Source organism: Oncorhynchus nerka, linkage group LG22 (genome assembly GCF_034236695.1).
Source record: "Oncorhynchus nerka isolate Pitt River linkage group LG22, Oner_Uvic_2.0, whole genome shotgun sequence".
In the NCBI taxonomy this organism is placed as follows: domain Eukaryota; kingdom Metazoa; phylum Chordata; class Actinopteri; order Salmoniformes; family Salmonidae; genus Oncorhynchus; species Oncorhynchus nerka.
The window spans coordinates 64188047-64207566 of NC_088417.1; the positions used below are offsets into that span (position 1 = coordinate 64188047).

The following is a 19520-nucleotide window of genomic DNA, read 5'->3' on the forward strand; positions in this document are numbered from 1 at the left end:
AAAGCCACTCCTTAGTAAAAGGCACATGACAGCCCGCTTGGAGTTTGCCAAAAGGCACCTAAAGGACTCTCAGACATTGAGAAACAAGAGTCTCTGGTCTGATGAAACCAAGATTGAACTATTTAGCCTGAATGTGTCACGTCTGGAGGAAACCTGGCACCATCCCAACTGTGCAGCATGGTGGTGGCAGCATCATGCTGTGTGGATGCTTTTCAGTGGCAGGGACTGGGTGACTAGTCAGGATTGAGGGAAAGGTGAACGGAGCAAAGTACAGAGAGATCCTTGATGAAAACCTGCTCCAGAGCGCTCAGGACCTCAGACTGGGGGGGGCGAAGATTCACGTTCCTACAGGACAACGACCCTAAGCACACAGCCAAGACAACGCAGGTGTGGCTTTGGGGACAAGTGTCTGAATGTCCTTGAGTGGCCCAGCCAGAGCCTTGAACCCAATCGAACATCTCTGGAGAGACCTGAAAATAGCTGTGCCTCGACACTCCCCATTCAACCTGACAAAGCTTGAGAGGATCTGCAGAGAATAATGGGAGAAACTCCCCCAATACAGGTGTGCGAAACTTGTAGTGTCATACCCAAGAAGACTCGAGGCTGTAATCGCTGTCAAAGGTGCTTCAAAAAAGTACTGAGAAAAGGGTCTGAATACTAATGCAAATGTGATGTTTTTTTTTTTTTTTTTATACATTTGCAACAATTTCTAAAAAACAGTTTTTGCTTTTTCAATATGGGGTATTGTGTGTAGATTGATAGGGTGGGGGTGTAATTCATTTTAGAATAAGGCAGTAATGTAACAAAATGTGGAAAAACTCAAGGGGTCTGAATACTTTCCGAATGCACTGTATGACATGTCGCATACATAGTCAGGCCCTTGTGATTGAAGAAGGCTCAATGACGATGTTGGTATACATGGGTGGGAAATGCTCATTTATCAACACTAGAGCCTTTGCTACCTCAACAGCTTGAATCAGGCAATACATTTTTCTACCCATACCCATTTTCTTTCACTGATCACCCAATTCCCACTGACCTTTGGCCTCTATTGAGAAGCATTAGCCAGCCACAGAAGGAAATTAGCCTCCATGAATATCGCCTTAAAGCTAGCCTGGCATGCCAGAATTCGAGACGCCTGTAATAACACCAAGACATCAAGGCTAGTGAACAAGCAGGAAACCAGATGAAGACAGATCAAATTATATCATTCCAAAGATATCCAGCAAATAGGATGAAAATATACTTGGGAGCAAAATGCAATTAGCAGAAACAGGCTATTGATGCCATTATAAACCCTGCTTATCTAGAAGCATATTGGATTTAGACTTTACTCATTATAATAAAATCTTCAAAATATAATCAAGGTATGAGTACTTGTAAAGCACAGATTTGATTCTTTGTCTCACAATAAATGTAAAAAAAGGACATTTGATGGTTGACATCAAGAGAGGTGGAGGTTGATGATGAACCTAATAGTCCCCATGGAAGTAGTGGGGGAGCGTTTTAACCGTCACACACTCATCCTGCTCCTACACATAGGCTGTGGGAGGGCACAGGAAGGGAGACAAGGGTTCCTGGCTCTATGCTGCTACACCATAGTCATTACAGCCATCAGCCCACAGTGACACCACATTATCTCCATTAGCCTACACGTTTCACGACACAAAAAAACCCCACACATGCAAACACCGTCCTCTCACCCACACACACACACGAAAGAGAAAGGGAGGGCGATAGAAAGATGGGTGACCACTCCACCCCCCCCCCTCCCCGCTCTATGGTTAGGGAGGACATGCCTTGTCACGACCGTTGTTCTGCCGACTCACTCTAACTCCAGCTCCATCTGCACACTCATCATCACACTCAGAGAAAGCAGTCAATGCTGTCACTGGCAAGTGTTACATAATATTTCAAGTGGTCAAAAGGAACCATCAATAACATTAAAGAAGTGTCATAGCTGAGATATTAAAGATATTATGCAGACAACATGTAAGCATTATATACTAACCAAGAACTGGCCATGGGCAGTTTGGACAATCCCATTGCTTTATGCTGTTCTACAATCTACGAGAGGCCCTTGAGAAGTACAGTATCTAGAGGTTTTCATAATGGGCACCAGTGAATACACAATTCAACACTGGCATACACTAACAGACATGATGCATCTCTGAGAATACACCAAGATCTCAAACAACTAAGAACAGCATTGGTATAGCACTCTAACCATCGGACAATAGTGATCGTGATTTTTTAATTTTTTAAATACAATCGAATACATATCAGGATATTCATTTTGACAATACATCGTATTGTTTTGACAACATCGCGATGTCTTTTTACGCTAGTTGGCTGTACCTGCACCAAAACATCAGTATTTTTCCTTCATTGCTTGTTTTATTTTCTTTAACCAGGCAATTCAGTTTACAGTGACGGCCTATTCCGGCCAAACCCTAACCCGGGCGATGCTGGACCAATTGTGCGCCGCACTATGAGACTCCCAATCACGGCCAGTTGTGATACAGCCTGGAATCGAACCAGGGTCTGTAGTGACACCTCTAGCACTGAGATGCAGTGCCTTAGACCGCTACAACACTCGGGAGCCTCATCTCCTATTTCAATAGAGAGCCAATTTGTTTTCAGCATTTCATATCCATGACTGATCAAAACTTGTTTTCTCATGGCTCTCGTCCATCTGCAGCAGACATATTGTGAGTAATATGGTTGGAACATCAAATCGCAATAAAATTACAGCATCGAGTTGCAATACATATAGAATTGTGAGCACCGCAATATACACCACCGTTCAAAAGTTTGGGGTCACTTAGAAATGTCCTTGTTTTTGAAAGAAAAACACCAGTCTCAACATCAACAGTGAAGAGGCGACTCCGGGATGCTGGCTTTCTAGGCAGAGTTGCAAATAAAAAGCCATATCTCATACTGGCCAATAAAAATAAATGATTAAGATGGGCAAAAGAACACTGGACAGAGCAACTCTACCTAGAAGGCCAGCATCCCAGAGTCGCCTCTTCACAGGTGACGTTGACACTGGTGTTTTGCGGGTACTATTTAATTAAGCTGCCAGTTGAGGACTCGTGAGGCATCTGTTTCTCAAACTAGACACTAATGTACTTGATAATTGGCCTCTGTATGCCCATGTAGATATTCCATTAAAAAAGTGATCTGCCGTTTCCAGCTACAATAGTCATTTACAACATTAACAATGTCTACACTGTATTTCTGATCAATTTGATGTTATTTTAAAAAAGGACCAAAAATATTATTTTCTTTCAAAAACAAGAACATTTCTAAGTGACCCCAAACTTTTGAATGGTAGTGTATCTCGTATCGCCATCAAAGTATCGTGAAAACTTTTGAATGGTAGTGTATCTCGTATCGCCATCAAAGTATCGTGAGGTCCCTGGCAATTCCTAGCCCGATTGGACAACATACCCACCCATGCCGTACACTTTTTGAATCAAATGCCTGTGTGATGATTCCACACCAGCACCAGGTTCTCTCTCAGACCCCCATATCCAGTCAGATGCATGCAGGGCATGGCAAAGGTGATAATAATGCATAAACCCATTGGCGGGCTACAGGATCTGAACACACAAAACCATCTATGACCAATTCCATTGGCTTCCTATAGTCTCAAAAACAGCTAATTCAATTCGTAGCAGTCATCTCCAGAATCCACACACACAGAGCCACAGCATGTCTTCCTACACTGAACAACTCAGAAGCAACATTGAGCAGAGATGAAGTTAGACACTGCATCATTTGGGAAGATGAAACTAATTAGGGATTGAGGTGTAGCTGGATCTACTCAACAGGTGGCTTAGGAAGTGGATCTCACCATTAGACCACTTTTGATGTCTGAAAAATATATTGTGGTGACTTTGTCACATGTAAAATGCCTGATGTAAACAAATCAATCTAATAGCTGATATGTCAGCACCATGGACAGTGACAGAATCCCAAACTGTTGAAATTCAGCACCACAGAACATTGGACAGTGACTGCAACTCATTATTGCACTGAATATGAGAGGAAATATCACCCTCCAGTCATGCTATGTCTTGTGGTGTTTAACAGCCACCGCAGCATGACGTTCCAGTGTGAAATGGCTTTTTTAATAGCAGCAAGCTGTGGAGCCTGAAATGGATTTGAACTTAATGTAGAGGTTTAACAATGACTGGGCAGTCATACACTGCATGACCAAAAGTATGTGGACAACTGCTCGTCGAAAATCTCATTCTAAAATTATGGGCCTTAATATAGAGTTGGTCCCCCCTTTGCTGCTATAACAGCCTTCACACTTCTGGGAAGGCTTTCCACTAGATTTTGGAACATTGCTGGGGGGACTTGCTTCTATTCAACCACAAGATCATTAGTGAGGTTGTGCACTGATGTTGGGCGATTAGGCCTGGCTCGCAGTCGGCCTTCCAATTCATCCCAAAGGTGTTTGATTGAGTTCAGGTCAGGCCTCTGTGCAGGCCAGTCAAGATCTTCCACACCAATCACGACAAACCATTTCTGTATGGACCTTGCTTTGTACACACACGGGGCATTGTCATGCTGCAACAGGAAAGGGCCTTCCCCAACCTTTTGTCACAAATTTGGAACAGAATCGTCTAGAATGTCATTGTATTCTGTAGCGTCAAGATTTCCCTTCACTGGAACTAAGGGGCCTAGCCAAACCATGAAAAACAGCTCCAGACCATTATTTGTCTTTCGACCAAACTTTACAGTTGGCAATATGCATTCGGGCAGGTATAGTCAAAACCCAGATTTGTCCATCAGACTGCCAGATGGTGAAGCGCAATTAATCACTCCAGAGAACTAATTTCCACTGCTCCAAAGTTCACTGCTCCAATGGCAGCGAGCTTTACACCACTCCAGCCGACGCTTGGCATTGAGCATGGTGATCTTAGGCTTGTGTGCAGCTGCTCGGCCATGGAAACCCATTTCATGAAGCTCCCGACGAACAGTTATTGTGCTGAAGTTGCATCCAGAGGTAGTTTGGAACTCAGTAGTGAGTGTTGCAACCGATGATTTTTACACACTATGCGCTTCAAAACTCGGCGGTCCCGTTCTGTGAGCTTGTGTGGCCTACCACTTCGTGACTGAGCCATTGTTGCTCCTAGATGTTTCCACTTCACAATAACAGCACTTACAGATGACAGGAGCAGCTCTAGCAGGAGAGAAATTTGACAAACTGCCTTGTTGTAAAAGTGCCATCCTATGACAGTGCCACGTTGAAAGTCACTGAGCTATTCAGTACAGGCCATTCTTTTGCCAATGTTTTTCAATGGAGATCGCATGGCTGTGTGCTAGATTTTATACACGTCAGCAACGGGTGTGGCTGAAATAGCTGAATCCACTCATTTGAAGGAGTGTCTTTTGGCCATGTAGTGTAAGAAATTGTCCCCCTCTATAAAAAGAAAAATCTTGACTCTCTGTGAAACCATTCCTAGATTACATTTGGGATATCACTCATGTGAGACTGACTGCGATTGGTCAGTGTGGTACCTCTCGGGGAGAAACCAGGTGTCGACTGTCATCCACAGATGCTAACGCAGCTCCTCTGAGAACTGAGGAATGCCCCCTTTTCCCCCACTGTGTGTGTGAGATAGAAAGGAAGCGCTAAAGAGATACAGTCCCTTCGGAATGTATTCAGACCCCTTGACATTTTCTACATTGTTACGTGACAGCCTTATTCTAAAAAATTGACTAAATCCCCTCAATCTACTCACAATAGCCCATAATCACAAAGCAATAACAGGTCTTTTTTATTTTTATTTTTTTTATACAAAAATTGAAATATAAGATTTACATAAGTATTCAGACCTTTACTCAGTACTTTGTTGACGCCCCTTTGGCAGCGACTACAGCCTCGAGTCTTCTTGGGTATGACGCTACAAGCTTGGCACGCCTGTATTTGGGGAGTTTCTCCCATTCTTCTCTGCAGATTCTCTCAAGCTCTGTCAGGTTGGATGGGGAACGTTGCTGCACAGCCATTTTTAAGTATTTTCAAAGATGTTGGATCGGGTTCATGTCCGGCCTCTGGCTGGGCCACTCAAGGACATTCAGAGACTTGTCCCAAAGCCACTCCTGCATTGTCTTGGCTGTGTGCTTAGGGTTGTTGGTGGAAGGTGAATCTTCGCCCCCCGAAGTCTGAGGTCTTGAGCACTCTGGAGCAGGTTTTCATCAAGGATCTTTCTGTACTTTGCTCCATTCATCTTTGCAGCGATCCTGACTAGTTTCCCAGTCCCTGCTGCTGAAAAACATCCCCACAGCATGATGCTGCCAACATCATGCTTCACCTAAGGGGTTGTGCCAGGTTTCCTCCAGGCGTGACGCTTGGCATTCAGGCCAAAGAGTTCAATCTTGGTTTCATCAGAAAAGAGAATCTTGTTTCTCATGGTCTGAGAGTCCTTTCGGTGCCTTTTGGCAAACTCCAAGCAGGCTGTCATGTGCCTTTTACTGAGGAGTGGCTTCCATCTGGCCACTCTACTATAAAGTCCTGATTGGTGGAGTGCTGCAGATATGGTTGTCCTTCTGGAAGGTTCTCCCATCCACACAGATGAACTCTGGAGCTCTGTCATTTAAGAATGATGGAGGGCACTGTGTTCTTGGGGACATTCAATGCTGCATACATGTATTGGTACCCTTCCCCAGATCTGTGCCTTGACACAATCCTGTCTCGGAGCTCTATGGACAATTCCTTTTACCTCATGGCTTGGTTTAGCTGTTACATGCATTGTCAACTGTGGTACCTTTTATAGACAGTTGTGTGCCTTTCCAAATCATGTCCAATCAATTGTATTTACCCAGGTGGAATCTAATCAAATTGTAGAAACATCTCAATGATGTTCAACGGAAACAGAATGCACCCAAGCTCAATTTCGAGTCTCATAGCAAAGGGTCTGAATAGGTATGTAAATATGGTATTTCTGTTTTTATTTTTAATAAATTTGCTAAGATTTCGAAAAATCTTTCGCTTTATGATTATGGGGTATTGTGTGTAGATTGCTGACGATTTTTTTTGTATGTAAACATTTTAGAATAAGGCTGTAACGTAACAAAATGTTGAAAAAGTCAAGGAGTCTGAATTCTATCTGAAGATGAACGTGATTTAAAATATTAGTAAGGTTTCACTGAGATGTTAATTGACTCAATATCGTTAATAAACACTTGGATATAGCCTATCCGATAAAATACAACTAGCCTGTGGAATTAATGGGGAAAGTAAAGCACTACACATTCGGAGAAGGCAAGTTAATAAAACAATAGTTAATACACCGTTTTCTATAGGGCTGAAGCCAGAAGCTAATTCATTAATACTTTGGCACACTGGCTAGACTACAAGTGAAATCACATTGGGGAAAAAAAGTTTCACTCGCGCTTTTATGAACAATTCCCATATAGAGATAATGTACAACTATCCTATTAATGGACAACATTCTACCAATGTTTTCACCGTCCTCTCACACGTTGCGTTTCCATATGGACGTGTGGAACAAGTTTTACCTTGATAGGCTACTTAGCAAAAACGGATCCCCAGAAATGTCCACCATTGTTATGAAATGACAATAAATACTTTAAAAAAAGATGTTCTACTCTAAAACAGCTGCTTTCCAACTCCCACGAAATAAGTGAGGCGCACCTTCCGCCCAACCCCTCCGAATAACCACCGTTTGCTTCTGGGGTCTCGAATATAGTAGGGTAGAATTACAAATATAATCACTTACCACCCTTAGCTCGTGTGTACGGTCCTTCATCGTGAATTAACTACTTTTCCACTTGTTTCTACAACTAGGTTGATGCTCCTTATATCCGTACTCTCGAGTCAGGGTTTTATTTTATTTTCCGTGAAGAGAGCAGCGGGCGCGCGCAAGGGGTGTAGATCAATCGAGAGCGCGCGATAATCTCGAGGCACAAAATGTCATGAATTTTCTTGACATCAATGTATTAGAAATATCACTTCAACCACAACAAAAATCGTAATTCTTTTCGCAGAGATGAATATCACGATACTCGCTTTCAGGATTAAAAGAGAAACAAATTGCATGGTACAGACTACAATATAGCAGACACATTTAAAATGGGCCTCCCTTACAGATTATGAAGAATAAAAACTGGCATTCAAAATTACTGTTTTGGGAACAGTTCATATATTATCAAAATTATTATCACTTTAAAAAACACATCTATGTTTTACACACTAGCGCCACCTGGTGGAGCAAATCACTGCAGTTTAGCTGACGCCTCATACGCATGGTTTTACTCTGTGATTCCTTCGAAACATCTAAAACAATATAAAATGTCAGACTCATCCTTGAATTATTTTCTTATATTGTATTTCATGGTAAGATATAAACGTTTACACAACAAAACATATTCCCCCTCAGGAGACTGAAAAGATTTGGCAATGGGTCCTCAAATCCTCAAAAGGTTATACAGCTCACTGTAAGGTCTACCTACACCTGTTGTATTCGGAATGTGACAAATAACATTTGATTTGATATTTCGATAGTTACAAAAAGGAATATACACCTATAAGTGGTTATTGCAAGTGCTGAGGTATCCCACTTATCTCTAAATAAACCAAATGTTAATATTGCTAATTAAGCTTGCACCTTAGGGCAATGAAATAACATTCTTCAACCACACAAACTTCACACTATCCTCCGATTTGGGACTCCAAAGTGGACCCATCCAACTTGGGGCCAATCGACTTTGGACGCATCCAAATTCGACCATCTGACTTGGGATCATCTGACTTGGGACCCTCCAACTTGTCTCACTTATTAACCATCACCAGCCCTTGTGGCCTATATCTCTACTCCAGTCACCACTATCCTCATAGGGACACTTCTTGCACTTCCAGGCCTCCTCCACATCCTCTCCCTGAGGCTCCCTTATCGTCCCTCCAGTAGATCAGGTAGCCCTGAATCTTAGCCCTAAACTGGGCTTCATCAAACTCTACCTCCCTGGTGCCTATGAGATTTCCAGGGCTCTGGAGGCTGTACTATATGGCATGGAGGTCAGAGAAAGTAAGAAGGACCAGTAAAATGGTCCAGGAGCTCTCCAAACATGATTGCCCAGAAGCCCCGTGTATGAAGGTCTGATCCAAAGACCTGATTAGGATCCAGTTGTCAAACAGGAGCTTGTTCATAACGGACAAGACAAGACCAGACCAGACCAGACCAGACCAGACAAAAGATGGCTTGTTTCAGCTCGTTGAATTTTGTTATTGATATCATGTCTTATTTTGAGGTGTTTTGAATCATGTCACGTCTATGCTAATACATTAGGGCTCAAATTTGCTAGCTAGCTAATCCAACATCTGTAACAATGGATTTGAGAGATAAGCTTCTCATTATTTAAATAAACATTTGGAGAGGAAATATAGTTTAAATGTTGTCAACAATTCTTTGATTCTATTAAAGCCAACCCAATCTATTTTGCCCCAAGGGTCGTGTACACATCGTTTTGTTGCTAAACAACCCACCCGTCTATTTCCTACTATGTCAATTTCTCTGTTTTAAATGGGCCATAACTCTAGAATTTTGATATGCCTGTAGAATATGATGTTCAACAATATATTGAAAAGTTTGCCAAATAATTAAAAATATATATTTTCCATATTCATGTTTATATATTTCTCTATATTCATAAATGAATGTAAGAATTGTTTTATTGAAAACAAAATACTACTAATATTACAAAGCAAGAGGTAATATTTGCACCCCAGTATCTCTACTTGCACACTCATCTTCTGCACATCTATCACTCCAGTGTTTAATTGCTATATTGTCATTATTTTGCCACTATGGCCTATTTATTGCCTTACCTCCCTTATCCTACCTCATATGCACACACTGTATATAGACTTTTTCTATTGTATTATTGACTGTGTGTTTGTTTATTCCATGTGTAACTGTGTTGTTGTTTGTGTCGAACTGCTTTGCTTTATCTTGGCCAGGTCGCAGTTGTAAATGAGAACTTGTTCTCAACTAGCCTACCAGGTTAAATAAAGGTGAAATAAATTTAAATTTAAAAAAAGCTTCATATGACAGCAATGTTTGCAGTGTAGCACCTAGAGATGAAACATTATGGAGTCTTAAAGGGGACTTGGGTAAGACCATAATGTCATAAATATGCCAAAATTGAATCATTATTTCACAATTATGCTTTTAGATATAAATGTCTAATATACTGTACACTCCCATATGTATTTATTTGGACAGTGAAACGTAAACTTTTAATTTGGCTCTATACTCCAGCATTTTGGATTTGACATCAAATGTTTCATATGAGGCAACAGTACAGAATGTCACCTTTAGTTTTGAGAGTATTTCCATAAAAAACGGTTTACCGCTTACAAATTAAAGCACTTTATGTATCTAGTACCCATTTGAAGTTGTCATAAGTATTTGGACAAACGTAGTAGTGTAGTAGTCAAAGGTTTAGTATTTGGTCCTATATTCTTAGGACGCAATGGCAACATCAAACTTGTCACTCGACAAATTTGTTGGATGCATTTGCCATTTGTTTTGGTTGTTTCAGATTATATTGTGCCCAATATAATTTCCACGTGGCTACCCCTACCCCGTTCAACAGCTCTGCACCACCCACAGCAACTCGCCCAATCCTCCCCATTTCTCCTTCACCCAAATCCAGATAGCTGATGTTTTGAAAGAGCTGCAAAATCTGGACCCCTACAAATAAGCTGGGCTAGACAATCTGGACCCTCTCTTTCTAAAATTATCTGCCGCAATTGTAGCAACCTCTATTACCAGTCTGTTCAACCTTTCGTATCGTCTGAGATTCCCAAAGATTGGAAAGCGGCCGCGGTCATCCCCCTCTTCAAAAGGGAGACACTCTAGACCCAAACTGTTACAGACCTATATCTATCCTACCCTGCCGTTCTAAAGTCTTCAAAAGCCAAGTTAACAAACAGATCACCGACCATTTGGAATCCCACTGTACCTTCTCCGCTATGCAATCTGGTTTCCGAGCTGGTCATGGGTGCACCTCGGCCACGCTCAAGGTCCTAAATGATATCATAACCGCCATTGATAAAAGACAATACTTTGCAGCCGTCTTCATCAACCTGGCCAAGGCTTTTGACTCAGTCAATCACCGCCTTGGTTTCTCAAATGTCTGTCTCGCCTGGTTCACCAACTACTTCTCTGATAGAGTTCAGTGTGTCAAATTGGAGGGCCTGTTGTCTGGACCTCTGGCAGTCTCTATGGGGGTGCCACAGGGTTCAATTCTCGGGACTCTTTTCTTTGTATTCATCAATGATGTCGCTCTTGTTGCTGGTGATTCTCTGATCCACCTCTACGCAGATGACACCATTCTGTATACTTCTGGCCCTTCTTTGGACACTGTGTTAACAAACCTCCAGACATGCTTCAATGCCATACAACACTCCTTCCGTGGCCTCCAACTGCTCTTAAATGCAAGTAAAACTAAATGCATGCTCTTCAACCGATCGCTGCCCATACCCGCCTGCCCGTCGAGCATCACTACTCTGGACAGTTCTGAATTAGAATATGTGGACAACTACAAATACCTATGTGTCGGGTTAGACTGTAAACTCTCCTTCCAGACTCACATTAAGCATCTCCAATCCAAAATTAAATCTAGAATCGGCTTCCTATTTTGCAACAAAGCATCCTTCACTCATGCTGCCAAACTTACCCACGTAAAACTGACTATCCTACCGATCCTTGACTTCGGCGATGTCATTTATAAAATAGCCTCCAACATTCTACTCAGCAAATTGGATGCAGTCTATCACAGTGCCATCAATTTTGTTACCAAAGCCACATATACTACCCACCATTGCGACCTGTATGCGCTCGTTGGTTGGGCCTCGCTTCATATTCGTCGCCAAACCCACTGCCAGCAGGTAATCTATAAGACTTTGCTGGGTAAACCCCCGCCTTATCTCAGCTCACTGGTCACCATAGAAGCACCCACCCATAGCACGCGCTCCAGCAGGTATATTTCACTGGTCATCCCCAAAGCCAACTCCTCCTTTGGCTGCCTTTCCTTCCTGTTCTCTGCTGCCAGTGACTGGAACAAATAGCAAAAATCACTGAAACTGGAGTCTTATATCTCACTCACTAACTTTAAGCAACAGCTGTCAGAGCAGCTTACTGATCATTGTAAAAAAAAAATCTGTAAATAGCCCACCCAACTGTAAATAGCCCACTTCATCCCCATATTGTTATTTATTCTTACTTAATCTTACTCCATTTGCACACACTGTATATAGATTCTTCTATTGTGTTATTGACATGTGATAAACTGTTTATCACATGTGTAACTCTGTGTCGTTTGTGTCACACTGCTTTGCTTTATCTTGGCCAGGTCGCAGTTGTAAATGAGAACTTGTTCTCAACTGGCCTACCTGGTTAAAAAAAGGTTAAATAAAATAAAAATAAAAATATATAAATTCATGGTAAATAATGTATTGTGTCATTTTGGAGTCACTTTTGTTGTAAATAAGAATGGAATATATTTTTCTGAATACTTCTACATTAATGTGGATGCTACCATGATTATGGATAATCATGAATTAATGATGAAAGTTATAGAGGCATAAATATCGTGAGAGGTTAGCATGTCTTGGGGGTATGATCTTTGTGCCTCTAACTTTCACTTATCATTATTCATGATTATCCGTACTCATGGTAGCATCCACATGAATGAAGAAGTGTTCAGAAATATATTACATTCTTAATTACAAAAAGTGACTCCAAAATGACACGATACATTATTTATCATTCATTTCTACTGGGCACAACATAACCCGAAACACAACCAAAGAAAAAACTGCAAATGCATCCAACAAGTTTGTAGAGTCAGAAGCTTGATATAGTCACTCCGCGCTAGCAATATGGGACCAAATACTAAACGTTTGACTACTTTAATACATAAGGGAATTTGTCCAAATACTTACACTACCGTTCAAAAGTTTGGGGTCACTTAGTTTAATGGACAAAAAATGACATTTCTAACATCAAATTGATCTGGAATACAGTGTAGACATAGCTAATGTTGTAAATGACTATTGTAGCTGGAAACGGCTGATTTTTCATGGAATATCTACATAGGTGTACAGAGGCCCATTATCAGCAACCATCACTTCTGTGTTCCAATGGCACATTGTGTTAGCTAATTCAAGTTTATAATTTTAAAAGGCTAATTGATCATTAGAAAACCATTTTGCAATTATGTTAGCACAGCTGAAAATGGTTGTGCTGATTAAAGAAGCAATAAAACTGGCATTCTTTAGACGAGTTGAGTATCTGGAGCGTCAGCATTTGTGGGTTCGATTACAGGCTCAAAATGGCCAGAAAAAAAGAACGTATTCTGAAACTCGTCAGTCTATTCTTGTTCTGAGAAATGAAGGCTACTCCATGTGTGAAATTTCCAAGAAACTGAAGATCTCATACAACAAGGTGTACTACCTTCACAGAACAGCACAAACTGTCCCTAACCAGAATAGAAAGAGGAGTGGGAGGTCCCAGTACACAACTGAGCAAGAGGACAAGTACATTAGAGTGTCTAGTTTAAGAAACAGACACCTCACAAGTCCTCAACTGGCAGCTTCATCAAATAGTACCCGCAAAACACCAGTCTCAACGTTAACAGTGAAGAGGCAACTCCGGGATGCTGGCCTTCTAGGCAGAGTTGCAAAGAAAAAGCCATATCTCAGACTGACCAATAAAAATAAAAGATTAAGATGGGCAAAATAATACAGACGCTGGACAGAGGAAGATTGGAAAAAAGTGTTATGGACGGAAGAATCTAAGTTTGGTGTGTTCGGATCACAAAGAAGAACATTCGTGAGACGCAGAAAAAATGAAAAGATGCTGGAGGAGTGCTTGACGCCATCTGTCAACCATCGTGGCAGCAATGTGATGGTCTGGGGGTGCTTTGGTGGTGGTAAAGTGGGAGATTTGTACAGGGTAAATGGGATCTTGAAGAAAGAAGACAATCACTCCATTTTGCAACGCCATGCCATACCCTGTGGACGGCGCTTAATTGGAGCCAATTTCCTTCTACAACAGGACAATGACCCAAAGCACAGCTCCAAAATATGCAAGAAATATTTAGGGAAGAAGCAGTCAGGTGGTATTCTGTCTATAATGGAGTGGCCAGCACAATCACCGGATCTCAACCCTAGTGAGCTGTTGTGGGAGCAGCTTGACCGTATGGTACGTAAGAAGTGCCCATCAAGCCAATCCGACTTGTGGGAGGTGCTTCAGGAAGCATGAGGTGAAATCTCTTCCGATTACCTCAACAAATTGACAACTAGAATGCCAAAGGTCTGCAAGGCTGTAATTGCTGCAAATGGAGGACTCTTGGATGAAGAAAAGTTTGAAGGACACAATTATTATTTAAATTAAAAATCAGTATTTATAACTTTGTCAACTTCTTGACTATATTTCCTATTCATTTTGTAACTCATTTCATGGAAAACAAGGACATTTCTAAGTGACCCGAAACTTTTGAACGGTAGAGTATGTCACCTTCAAATGGGGGAACTAGATACATAGTGCTTTCATTTCTAAATGGTAAAACAGATATGAATAAAAAATACCCTTATGTAAAACATTTGCCCTCAAATCCAAAGTGCTGCAGTATAGAGACAAACGTTTTAGCCTCACTGTCCAAATAAATACGTCAGAGAGTGTGTCAACAATCCTTCCTCCAAAGAAACATTCTATAAATTAAAGTAGGCTATTAAAGTCAAAGACTAGATAGAGTTCAGAGAACAGAGATAGAGAGACCAGAGAGAGAGAGAGAGACCAGAGAGGTCAGAAAGAAAGACCAAAGAGCAGAAAGTGAGGGGAGACCTGAGAAAAAGGGGTCATAGGGAAATATAAGAGAGCGTTTGTCTGTGTCTGTATCGTACCTGTGGAGCAGTGGAGGCTGCTGAAGGGAGAAAGGCTCATAATGATGGCTGGAACGTAGCAAATGGAATTGCTTCAAACACATAGAAACCAGTGGTGGAAAAAGTACCCAATTGTCAAAAAGTAAAGATAACTTGATAGAAAATGACTCAAGTAAAGGGAAAGTCACCCAGGAAAATACTACCTGAGTGAAAGTCTAACAATACTTGGTTTTAAATATACTTGGCATTCAAAGTAGGCTAAATGTAATTGCTAAAATATACCTAAGTATTACAAGTAATTACAAGTAATTTAAAATTCATTATATTAAGCAAACCAGACGGCACAATGTTGTGTTTTTTAAATTGATAGATTGCCAGGGGCACACTCCAACATACAAACGAAGCATGTGTATTAGTGAGTCCGTCAGATCAGACAGAGGCAGTAGAGACGACCAGGGATGTTCGTGTTTCCCTGTCCTGCTAAGCATAAAAAATGTTACGAGTAGCCTACTTTGGGGTGTCAGGGAAAATGTACGGAGTTAGAAGTACATTATTTTCTTTAGGAGTGAAATAAAAGTAAACGTTGTAATAAATATAAATACTACAGTACAGATACACCAGAAACAAATGTTGCGTAATTACCATGACGTTACGCAGTGATGAGTCTCAAACATGTTTCTCACATTTGATTGGCTACTTTCTGTGCGCGTTCCAAGTACCAAGGTTTTTATTGGCCCGTTGCTGTAACTTGAATTGTTATTATTAGCTCCTTGCAAACATGGCGGAGGTCAGACTGAAATTTAGTAATGGAGTCTACAGAATTCTTCAAAATACATATCATCAGTTGCCTCTGAGGATTGAGGGAAACCAAGCTAAAGGCGCAATACAAGCCACAAGCTTGCTGACAGAATATCGGTCTGGCGAAGCTCAAGATGACCATGATAATACAGCCCGGGCCGACAACTTGACACGGTTGCCGTTTCTCGGAAGTCCTGATGAGACTTTAAGAACGGAGAACTCAAGGTCCCTCAGCAGACTCACCGAAGGTGGATTTAAGATTGGATTTTGCCACGACCTTATATCAAAATGCGGTGAGGGGGTATTACAGTTAGGTTCTGAATGGATGAATAACTTGTCGGACAGTGAGGATATAAGAGTACTCGATAGTGCTTCAAGGTGGTTTTATCTCAGTTCACCTCACCTGGCCGACACACAAGTCCATGTTATTGCCTCTAGAGCTTCAAGCTGGATAAGAAACGGTCTCGTGACGGCCACCATAACTCAAACCAGGCGCGAGCAGAGAAGATCTCTGTGTATGGTGCGATTTGCCATCGGACAGTCACGCTTTAGTTTGCGACAGTCTCATGAGCAGTTATTTGTGAGAGCTTATGGCAACGGCAACATGTCTGAGCCCCTATATAAAAGCAGAACGGCATATTATGAAATCCTCCAGGTGTCTCCAACCGCCACGCAAGCTCAGATCAAGACGGCTTACTACAAGCAGTCTTTCGTCTACCACCCAGATAAGAATGCTGGCAGTGAAGAGGCTACGAACCGCTTCTCCAACATCAGCGAGGCTTACAACGTGTTGGGCAACAAGGGACTGAGGAAGAAATACGACCGAGGCATTCTGAGTCAGGGAGACGTTACTGGAGCGAGCAAACCTTCCGCAAAGGACACCAAGAGCTCCTCATCTCAGCCAACGAGGGAGGCACGCCAGACTTCCGCCTTGGGGATAGACAGCAAGAACATTTTCGACTTTGACAACTTCATCAAATCCCACTATAAATCCCAGCTCATGAGAGAGGAGGAGCTGCGAGTTAGGAAGGAAGAGATTATGAGGAAGAAAGAGGCCATCAAAGATCAGGAGATGGGCAAGATGATGGAGATGGCTGTGGGAGTGTTGGTCATAATAGCGGTGTCTATTCTGGTCAACTTGAAACGGGGAGGAAATTGATTTTGCAAACTGACGCTGGACAAGCATAGGATGGTATTCTTTTCATCCACACTATAGGATTTATATGGGAAGGCTGAATGCAATGGTAAGGGACATGCCTTGTGCCAACTTGACACACCCTGGACTGGTTTCCATCTGTTCCATTCTTGCTGTATCCAGATGCCCTAATGAAAGCTGTTTAACCTAAGAATATATGTCAATAATAATACTGTAATAGATGTAATAGATGCTGATGATTGAGTGATTACTGGTGCTTTGGGTTGAGCTGTTCCACAATCACAAGACTGCACTGTATCACTTGTGTGTTCGCATATAGTTCACTAGAAAATATAAATATTTAAATTGGAAATTGTTGGAAGTTTGATGTAGGAAGTGATGCAGTGAGGAACCAACACATATTGGTTTAGGCCTATATTGCAGTTTTGATTGATTCTGCAGTGTTGAATGAATTGCAGAACGGTGCAATGGTTAAATAGGCTAACGTTCAATATGGTGCTATGATTCATCTTGGCTTTTAAAAAGTTGTGAAAAGTGAATTGTATGTCATGAGCACAGTTTTAAGTGTGGGAAGTAAGCTGATGAAACCTGGCTGCACAAGTTTAGCCCTTGGCATCAGATAGCTCTTGATCATGAGTCTCAGTTCCATTACATTACACATAAGAGTCATTGGATGAAGGCGTCTTCTGTAGGGGAGTTTTGTTAAGATCCCTGCTGCTCGGTCTGAACATTAACACGCATCGCTTCCGATACAGTTTTGGAAACATAAGGACCTTATCTTTCATATCAGTGAGAAATACTTTTAAAAAAGGTTCAATTGATACACACCTTAATAGGATTATGGTTCCCACACAGGCATATCTCCATTTTACAGCACTTGTTCAAGGAAAACAGATGGAAGCTATCTATTAGCTATCTAGCATGCTCTGAACACCTGTGCGTAAGCGTAACTCGGGAAGTGTAGTAGAAGTTTAATTTCGTCGGATGGAGGCACCCATAGATGTATGGATCTGTGCAAAACTCCTATAGGTAAGTATATTTTTTATCTGAAGGATTCTTTCTCACTGATGAAGGATACTGTATGGGCCATATGTTTCGAAAGCCGTATCGCAAGCCATGATTATTGACGCTTCTAAACGTTGAAACACAGTGTCTGGATTGTATTTCACATGAGGCAGTCGTGGGCGAAGCAAATATAAAGCAGAATGCCAAATATAAAGCAGAATGCCGCCTATAAAGCAGAATGCCGCCTAGAGTTGAGTTAGGTGTCAGCCAGCTGAGCAGCAGTTGTAGCTGGGTGAAAAGGTGCTTTTGAGAAAACGTTTGGTAATTCAGTTTAGATGAGACTCCTGCAACGAACTAGTGCACTGAAGGGCCCTAGGTGGGCTTCTGTACTGGGCTCCTGTACAGAAATAATAAAAATGGAACCTAAGATCAGTAAGAGACAAGATAACTTTGTGTACAGTAAATTAGTTGAAATGTGCCTTGACGATATTTGAAGTAAGAACATGTATGGCCAATCTCATGTCATTTTCCCTGCCTCAAACACTTTTAATGTATTTAAGATGAATAAATTATTTTAAAAGTGTGCTTATGGAAGCACATGAAAAAGGAATGTCACTTGGGTCTTTATTAGCATGTGTCAGTATTTATACAATACTGAATACAAAGAGGATTAATCATAAGGGTTACAGCAGCACAGGACTTTCCAGTGTTGTAGAACCGTACAAAAATGGGTACTACACAGTTCAGAATAAATAGTGTTTATTTTCTCTCCTGCAGATGCATCAATTAAGTAGGGCCGGGATGATACGAGTATTGCAATATGGAAAAATTAAAACATGAAGCAGACCCTTCCTTTTTAAAAACCTGCTGTATGTAAAATATTGTGTGCTATAAGCTTGGAAAATAAATAAATGTGACTGGATGACAACATAATGATGTTTGTTTCGAACATTAGGACTGTTTTCCTAAAGAAGAAATCTGCTTCGTGTTTTGTTTTCTTGCCACGATTAATAACGAGTATCGCGATACTGGTATTGTCCCGGCCCTACAATTCAGTCTAGTAGAGATGCACGTGACCAATGTTTGTCAGACATTTTCAGACTTCAAAATGTATTCCTATTCATGTTTGATGAACTAATCTACACTATTTTTGAGGTCGCTTTAATGTATATATAAAAAATATTATAGTTAGCAAATTTAGCCAGTAGTTATAATTATCCCAATAGCAATGCATTGATGTTCTTGTAAGTATACATTTTAAAAGACCGAACTTTAAAATATGGGGGATAATAAGTGTTTGGTTAGTGTAGTGTAAGTGTTTGGTTAGTGTAGTGTAGTCAAATATTTTTACCACCAGATGTCTCCTACAGCATCTTGATTGAATTAGAGGGGACAGTGTGACAATTTTATTTTCTTTAAAGGTCCAAAGCAGCCGTTTTATCTCAATAACCAGGTTTCCATCCAACCTTTTATGCACGTAAAGTACATGTCAGATCATTTTTTTAATGAAAGGCCTGATGGAAACAGAATTTGTTTTTCAGTAAATTTTCCAAATGTCAGCAAAACACTAGACAAGGTGTTATCTTTTTGTGTCGTAAAATGAATTATGCAAGAAATGTTATTGGAAATGCTTTT

At 41.1% G+C, this 19520-nt stretch overlaps 2 protein-coding genes across 3 annotated transcripts in view; one reads left to right on the forward strand and one right to left on the reverse strand.

The window, feature by feature from the left end:
- The window catches only part of LOC115105484 (syntaxin-1A), a 32244-nt gene extending 24341 nt beyond the window's left edge, over positions 1–7903 (reverse strand). For both annotated transcript variants that reach the window (XM_029627588.2, XM_029627589.2), the window contains exon 1: positions 7758–7903. In XM_029627588.2, coding sequence (XP_029483448.1) covers positions 7758–7787 — 30 coding nt within the window. In that variant the 5' untranslated portion in view covers positions 7788–7903. The remainder of the gene's footprint in view (positions 1–7757) is intronic.
- Positions 7904–15694: 7791 nt separating this feature from the next.
- LOC115105486 (uncharacterized) lies at positions 15695–18862 on the forward strand. The gene has a single exon (XM_029627590.2). It carries the CDS (start codon positions 15705–15707, stop codon positions 16881–16883), a length of 1179 nt encoding a protein of 392 aa, XP_029483450.1. The 5' UTR covers positions 15695–15704; the 3' UTR covers positions 16884–18862.
- Positions 18863–19520: the final 658 nt, after the last annotated feature.